Here is an 8,980-nt window from a genome sequence, read left to right on the forward strand (position 1 = left end):
ACCATAACACATTTTAGTGATTTAAATATGCACAGGAAAGACACTACTGACCCGATTCAAAGTGCATGCAAAAACCTTCCTGTTCTTCCTATAGCAAGTGCTTTTACAAAGTGTCAGTTCTGAAATCATTGTCAGCTGGCCTTTTGTATATGTCATCATTCAGCTTCATTCAATCCTTGATCTGACATTTTCGGTACTACAAAGGTCTCTGACAAATCCTCTGAGATTTCTGCCTTTCAAACATTTATTCCCCCATAAAATGATCTGAACATTTTGGACAATGTCTGTGTGTGTGACTAGTATGAAATCTGAAAATGGACACTGGATTTACAAACAGGCAAAGCAAAGCTGTTGAAAGTGATCAATAAAACCATATGCTTGGCTGACTGTTCGCCGGACTGTCCTGTATCTCATCATTTTAAACCTATGTGTTTCTGGAATGAGCAGCAACAATTAAATCACTGCATTTTTTGGGAGTACCTATGATCCTGGACAGCAATGAGACAAAACAACTCAAAATAGTTCAGACAAGCTTAAACAACATAAAACCAAACCATAAACACAGAAAGCAAAAAAAAAAAAAGTTTGCACCCTTATATTCCAGATTTTACATATGTATAAATCTCAATTTTACAACATCGACCCTTATGACTGGTTTTATGGACCTAGGTTACATTTGTTAAAATCATGAACATGAACAGAAAAAAAGTACAAAACTGCCACTGGGGCGATACACTTTCAAAAGGTACTGATATATATTTTGATATGAACCATTAAGGGATAAAAAGGTACAAAAAGATGTATCTTTTAGCTATTGTAACTTAGGGTACCGCGACAGTCTGAGAGTGTATGTGTGTTATAGCCTATTTTGTGAAATTCTGAAGCAATTAAACAAAGCCTAACCATGATATACACTGTATTATCTCAGTATCTGCATGTTGCTGTAATCTCCTACCTGTTAACGTGACATCGCTGTAGATGTTGGAGACCTGTTCTTTCAACAAGACCTGTTGCATCTGAGCCGCTTTCTCCCGCTGCAGTTCCAGCATCATGTCTGGGTGGCTGGCCAGCTTGCAACCCTTTTGTTTGTCCAGAGCGAAGTCACTGCGCACTATGTCTGCATGGAAACCGCGAGAATGCTTTTGGAGTACAAACGAGAGGACAAGCTAACCTCTAAAAGTTCAATGCATGTGGTTTGCATTGTGGACATGTTTACTAGATACTCGAAATGTATTGCTTTCTCTTCCATGTTTATTGATAAAAAGTCTGGGTAATTAAAAAGCCATTTCTTTTCAACAGGCATGTACTACATAAATGAAGTGCATCAATATTTATTCAAATATATTCTAGATTTATGCATGCATATTTGTCCACATAGTATGTAATGACACCGCTTTAATATCTTGATTCCAAGCAGTATTTCAATCAAGTTTTCTGAACTCAAGTTATGGAGTACAAAAAACATCTAAAATCAATATGCAAAATACCTGCCTAATTGAAAATGACCAAATCAGACCTCACCATCTTCATAGTTTTTGAGGTAATAGTCTGGTCCGGGCCCTCTAAACTTTGCAAGATTCTTCAGGTTATGAAACTGGAGAAAGTCGGTCCGTTTGCCCCCAAACCTCAAATAAGCTGGAGAGAGTCCCCGTGCCAGAGTGACTAACCGCTTGGAGCTGTAAATACAGAAAGACAGATCACAGATCCAAAGGCTCAGTCAAAGCCGAAGGGCTACAACAATACAGCACTGTACAAAGCAAAAATTAGCAGCAGGAGCTGTCTGCACCTAATTTAATTTGTCCAATCTAAAGTAGTTATTTTGATTGAGGCATATTAAAAATGCAGTCAAGTGAATTCAGTCGTATTTCTTTTACTTAATAAAACATGTCAGTTTAAATATGACCATGAGAAGCTATTTAGATTACCTGATCAGACATTATACAGTGCATAAAATCAAAGAGAGCTTTTCATTATGATTTCACACTATAAGAGTGAATATGGACAGTAGGCTATACTGAATAAAAAGCTGGATTTTCTTTAAGGCTTGTTTATATAAGATCTATATACTTTCAAATTATATTAGGTTGTGTATACACACATTATACAACACAAAACAAACAGCTTGTAAATATAATATATGATAAAGCATATATATAGCCTACATTGTATGCGACACTGTGTCTTATTTTATGTGACGATGTAAAGTCTGTAAAGCCGACACAGGAAAACGGGATCATTTTCAGAGCAGAACAAGGCAATAATATCTCAAAGCTGATCAGTAATTAAAAACTTATATTTTGTTTATTTAATTTTTTTTATTATTATTTGTCAGCAGCAACCTGGTTTTCGCCATTAGACTGGTGCGTAACTTTCTTTCGGAACCTCAGACTGACGTTCATCAGATTCAGTATAATGTATGACTGTGTTTTAGGCCGCAGTGCTGAAATCAACTGCAGATTATTTCACACGGAGCTGCAATCTGTGGTGCTGCAAGCTCGTTTCTTTCTAAATAAATACATACCAGCTTATTTTTTAGTGCTTTGCTAAATAATGAGACATAATACGGTAAGCTGTAAAAGGTGCACATAAAAGTGGGCCTATAAATTGCGCAAATATTCCCTTGCCATTAAGCGTAAAAAACAGATAAAACAAAAGAGGAATAAAATTAAATAGGAGTGGAATAAAATAAAATAAAAATACTATGTGAATTGTTTTGTGTAAAGCAAAACGAGCTAAATTACCACAAAGTTTAATCGGTGAAGCCTGGGTTTGGACGGTGGGCCGAAACGGATTTTTAGTAAACAGAGAGAGAGAGAGAGAGAGAGAGAGAGAAAGAGAGAGAGAGAGAGAGAGAGAGAGAGAGAGAGAGAAACAAAAAATCAGAAAGAGAAAAGTAACTAGCAGCGGTACTCAATCTCACAATTCGCTCATCTGGTGTCATGTCCAATAATGTGAATAAATTACATTTAATCAGACCAAGCATGAAGCATGTCTAAGCATGTTATTTTGGGGAAATTACAACAGCTAGAATCTAACAATTTAAAAGAAGAAAATATTAGTGCAGCTAACGGCAGAATGATAGCGATAATAACTGCGATATACTATTTGCATATAAATATGTCAGCATTATGTTATTATTGATATTATTGTAAGCATTAACATTATGAGATCGTTCTTTTGAATGCAAGCATGTGCATATCCTTTGCCAAAGATTATAAATAACGCTATTAGGCTACCTCAAATCTGTGAAACCATATAAAAATAACATGAATCTGAATGTCGTGGATATAAATGTTCAATTACTCATGTCAAATCCCGCTTTTATTCAGGGCTGGTTTCTTTCCATGTATTAAAAGAAATGAATTACGTAAAATGTAAAAGCCAAACATACCCCTTTGACTGCTTTACCACATAAATCTGCAATAACCTGAAGCCTACTGTAGTACACAACAGAAAACTAACAATAATGCCACGACAGCAGACTGGGGTTCAGATTTATGTGGGCCAGTTCTTTAAATTCTATTTTTTCCAACACCTCACCCAGACTATAATAATAATTATTTGGTAATATATCGGTAGTAAACACTAGATCGATACTGAAACCTGTCCGGGGCTATGAAAGACACTTACATTTCGCTTCTCCGTATGGTTTTGTGTCTTTTCTCCTCTGGGGGCTGGGACACTCATATTCACTTCCAGGTCAAGCCCTGGTGTGCAAATTAACACAACCATTCAAATCTGCGCCAATATTCAGGGTTCGCGCTCTAATATATAAATTCATATTCATATGTGGTGTCGAGAGATAGCCCCACTGGTGAAGCTCATCCCACAACACCGTTACACTTGGATTCAACAGATGTTTTTTTTTTAAGCACTGCGCGTAAACATGTGGAATTGTACTTCACGCGTAAAAGTAATGTCCAAAAGTGCGAAAATAGATATATACTAGTAATAGGCTACACTGGTATTTTACATAATAACATTATAAGCCGCATAGAAAGACTATCATATCTCCAAAGAGGACCTAACATGAAGTTTATCTGTGAAAATAAACGAGTAAATGGGTTTTGTAGTAGCATATGGTATCGTGCAAAAGAAGACGCTGGTCGATAGATTAAAAGTAGTAAAACAGCAGTATTAAGTGTTTGGGCGGCTATTATTGGAAAGATTCATTGATAATGTCTAGTGGCGTTCCTCTTGGAAAATCCAGTTTAAGCCGGGTAGCTGTGCTTGGAACATGAAAGGTGGTTTCTGGCTGGTCACTATCTGATTCTGCCTGACCACTTTTAAGATGGTATGTTGCTTGTCCAATGTGGTTCACCAGCTTTAAACCAGTTTCCATGTACTAAAACACAGCTACCAGCTAAGAACGGCTTCTCTCCGGCAGGATCTTTTCCATTCCACACCAACACATCGGCATCACCAAAGCATCGTCGCGCGTAGGATGTAATTGCAAAACTGTAATACCTTAAGAAGTCCAGCCAGCCATCCTTTATGATAGATGGATCCAACTGCAGCGAGAGGAAGTTGTCATTCAAAACTTTCACCGGGCTTCGCGTATTCACGTCCAGTAAAATCAAGGTTCTCTCTAGAAAGCTCTGTCTCTTCCCTCCGGACACTGGTCTCCTGTAGGTAACAGCGGAGGAAATGAGAGACTGGAGTATCAGTGCCAACCACAGTGACGAGCCGAACACTGGGCAGAGGAACTGCCTGGGCATCTTCTGTCCTCAAGCACCGGGCGGAGCGCAGTGAGGGAGATCCAGCAGAGATCTCCTTATAAAACCCGATTAAAAAGCACCTGAAGTGTTTTTATGCCCCTCCTTGAGCGAGGATCACTGGTGTCTCTTTCAACCCCCCTATATATCTTCAGCAGTTTTGGAGTTAGCTGGAGTAAACTCACGCCCCAGGGCCAGCCTCCATCACACTGCTGCCCCTGCACCGCCCTCTGTAGAAACGCAACAGCTCTTAAAGGTAAGATGACTCTTATTTAACAGAAGCTTCTTCAGCTGGGGGGTTCTGAAGCATAATTGATCTGTCTGCACACAAAGTAAAAATGAAATAATAATAATAATAAATAATAATAAGACGAAAATAAAACATAACAAATAGAAGCAAACAAATAAGATATGGTTCTTTAGATGTTCTTTGTAGCAGCAAAAATCCTAGTTTTATCTAAAACCATTTATGGCATTACAGTATATGGTTCTTTGGAGTTGAAAAAGTTATTTTAATGTTACATGTATAGGTTATTCACAATATCTGGTGTTTGTTTGTTTCTTTTTAACATCAGCATATTAAAAATATAAAAAGCATATTAAAATGTTTCCCATGTAGTGGAGTTAAGCTGTAAAGTTATTTCTGGTTTATTCTGGTTTATTTATTTCTAAAAGGCCTGTTTTCTGCTATTTCTGTATTTCATTCTCTTTAGTTATATCAAGGCTGACTTACTAAAACAGTACGTAATTTTGCTTTAGTGGTCTAGAAAAGCAGAGTGACCAACCCGATCGAGTGACGGTCCATGTGATTTCTCGTGGACTAATCAACTGTTCACCTTTAAAACTCAGTCCTGTTTCGTTATTCTCGAGCAATTGACTTTTTTGTGCATAAATGACTACAAATAGTAAACGTTTAACATAAGAGAATTTACATTTGATCTTTCTGTTTTACAAATAGTAAACGTTTAACATAAGAGAATTTACATTTGAGCTTTCTGTTTTTTACAGATGAACATTGTGCAGATTTGTAACTGAAGGGTTATAAAAAAAATCAACAACCTGTTTTGTGTGTTTTTTTTTTCGTCTTCGGCGACCTATTTACAAGTTCATATAGCCTATTGATATGTTGATATGCATTAACAACTGATTCTGCGTGCACATGTGAGGTTTTCTTCAAAAGAACTATGGAATTTTTTAATGCAATTTACACAGGTAAAAAGCTTATAAAACCCCGTGGGGCAAATAAAGAAATACACAATGTTGAAGAATAAAATACAATGCATAACTATAATATACTATATATATCAAATATATAATTTTCTCCGAGTAAGAAAAACAAACACCTGACAAAATATCAATAACACACTGACATAATCATGAAAATGTGTTTATTGTAATTATCCACATCGAGTCACGTAGGAGGCATACAATTTAGCATACAGAGATCACGAAACTACTCTAAAAGAAATAATAATAATAATCTCGTAACTCACCTCGTGTTCACCTAACGGGTCCTTGTGTCTGAGAACGTTTCTTGCTTTATCTTTTTAAAATATTCGTTTACAAAGACCCCAGCGCGAAGTAGTATTCCATCTTCTAGAAAAAAAAATTGTAGGCTATATAAATTAATTGATACATACTGAAAACGTATATAATAGCGGAGCAGCACAGATCTGACGCTATTCTTTGTCCTTTCATTGCTTTATGCACTGCATAGTTTTGCTGTTAAATGTAAATATAGAGTGCTAAAAATATGGTTTAGCCTATAAAAATTCGGTTTTATGAGTAGGGTGAATCCTTTGGCGTGACACACCAGCGATCATCTCAATGGCTGACTGTCATGCTCTTAATAAACCTGAGACATGCACAGCAATAAAATAATGCTGTCACCTGACTCACGACACTGATGTCTAATAACGGGAACCATGTGACGGGACTGACACTTTGGCCTAACACCCCGGGCGTCCTGCGACAGTCCATTTACTTTCTGCAGAATAAAGGAGAATAAAACAAAACAGAAAATAAGACCATGTGTTGTTTTTACAATATGATTCTTGGCAGTAAACCAGATATTTAACCTAAGATTTATGACAAGACTTACCAAGTTTTATACGATAATTCTTTTGAAGTTCATTTTTAGCTTTCTAAACTGGAACTCACCGTTTCAAATATTATTGGGAGTAAATATATCAAATAGGGTTAACATTCAGTACACAGTCTTGTAGTTTATTGTGAAGCAAAACAATATAGGCTATAAAGTATTCCAGATTGTGCATCTTTTCTCCCGTTGCGATAAAAAGTGCGAGGTTAAAACTTTTATTTAAAAAGATCCTTTAGCTAAAAAAACAACATGGATAAAGTTCTAAACATTCTAAATAATACATTCAAGTAGTTTAATTCTTTTTCCGAATAAATTTGGCGTTTATTTTAGAATGCATTTAGTAAAATAAAGACCTTTCAGCTTCACCTAAAAAAATAAAATAAAATAAAAATAATAATAATTCTATAAAAAAAAAAAATTTATGTACAAAAGTTTCTGGTTATGACAAAGCCTAATACTTACGCGCATTATTAATTATTAAAATGATGACAATAAATGTATGCTGATAAGATGGGAAGAGAGATTTAAAACTAAAACTCAAAATGTTTTACGTTGTACTGCGTTATATTAAAATTAAAAATACTACAATTATATTTTTTATAGGACAGTATATTTTGTTCGGGTAATTTGTCAAAGCAAATTGAAAAAATACAGGTCAACAAATAACAACTTCAGATATTAATACAATAACAGGAAAATGTCTATCACCTGGTTTAAAGTTCATGTACACTAAATGAAATAAAATATTTATTTGAAGAAGAAATTAAACAGGATTCTGTGAAAGTAATGCAATTTCCGAAAGTAATCGTAAACTGCATTGGACTAAACAACTAGGCTAAATAATATGCACGAATGATTGCATTGATTTGAATTTTCTTTCTTCTTTTGATATCAGTTTTGTGTATAGTTTGTGCTGTGATTTTCCCCTTTCCTCTCACACAACAATAGAAAAGCTGTTGAGTCCTTTAGTGAAACCATCCGAGCACGGCACTCCCACTGTTTCAAACAGGCTCCTAAAGGAGGTGCAACAATTCATCCAAGTGGACCATCAATAACTTATTAAGTAAAAGTTTCCTGAGCCTGCTAACTGTACTGTGAGCCCTCCCTGCAGACCGTCGACAAGGTCAAGGCTTTACATACGGGTCTCTCTGAATATCGACGAGCCGTGGGCAATAAGAGGGAGAAGAAGAAAAAAACTCCACATATTTGTCTCTGATTTACGAGGTGGAAGCGAGTGATGCTGAGCAGACGAAAGTGGTTAGCACACACAGCCAAACATCTCCAAATTCTTCTTTTTCTCTTAGTTTTATCTTACCCATAAACTCTTCAGAATGGTGTTGTCTATCATCTGTGCCATTGGCTGTCTGCTTGAGGCCTGGCTCCAAACACCCAAGGGATAAAAGTAAGAGTTTTTATGAGACCACAACTTATTGTTTTCACCCTGCTGCTGGCGAAGGGAGTTTTTTGACATTTCGAAATGATTTGACAAAAATCCCACAGAACGATTTCTTGCTTTTGGGATCGAAACGGCTGGAAATGCAAATAAGCTAGGTGACGTTTGTATTACAAAATATATGGTTTATTATCTTATATGCCTAGATGTTTAATATCTAAAAACGTAACTGATGCACACCGATGTCTTCCTATACGTGTGTGTGTGTGTGTGTGTGTGTGTGTGTGTGTGTGTGTGTATTTGAATAACCTAGCCTATGTTAAAGCGTTCTCTTAAAATAAATAAATAAATCAAATAAAAATTACCAGGAGACATATCTTAAACTTTTATGTTGTAGTCATGCCACTATTTATGTTATATTATTTAATGTGTTTTGCAAAATTAAATTGTTATTTCATTAGTCAAATAGAACATCACTTGCCTGTAAGTTTCCATCATGCAATAGTGCCACCTTGTGGCGAAGATTCGTTATGACTCGTTAACTTCTATTCCACATTAAAGTTGAGTTTGCATTGAGTTTGAATAGAACATATGTTACCTTTTTGGACGGTTAGTAACTCAAGTATTCGCTACTTTAAGTTACCTGTATTTACACAAGGACAAATATTGCATGACATTCACTAAGAATGTACAGATGATGATGATTATAATGATGATGATAATAATATTATATTTATATTTTATTAAATGCAAAATTAGTGATTCAATAAA

General features: G+C 35.8%; 1 protein-coding gene across 1 annotated transcript in view; it reads right to left on the reverse strand.

Annotated features, from left to right (window-relative positions):
* hpse2 (heparanase 2) overlaps positions 1-4,851 on the reverse strand; it is a 76,143-nt gene extending 71,292 nt beyond the window's left edge. The window contains exons 1-3 of the mRNA XM_059565829.1: positions 4,468-4,851; positions 1,522-1,676; positions 956-1,117 (exon numbers count right to left, since the gene is read on the reverse strand). Of these exons, the coding sequence (XP_059421812.1) occupies positions 956-1,117; positions 1,522-1,676; positions 4,468-4,718 (568 nt within the window). The 5' untranslated portion in view covers positions 4,719-4,851. The remainder of the gene's footprint in view (positions 1-955; positions 1,118-1,521; positions 1,677-4,467) is intronic.
* Between the last annotated feature and the right edge of the window lie 4,129 nt (positions 4,852-8,980).

This window comes from Carassius carassius, chromosome 14 (assembly GCF_963082965.1).
Source record: "Carassius carassius chromosome 14, fCarCar2.1, whole genome shotgun sequence".
In the NCBI taxonomy this organism is placed as follows: domain Eukaryota; kingdom Metazoa; phylum Chordata; class Actinopteri; order Cypriniformes; family Cyprinidae; genus Carassius; species Carassius carassius.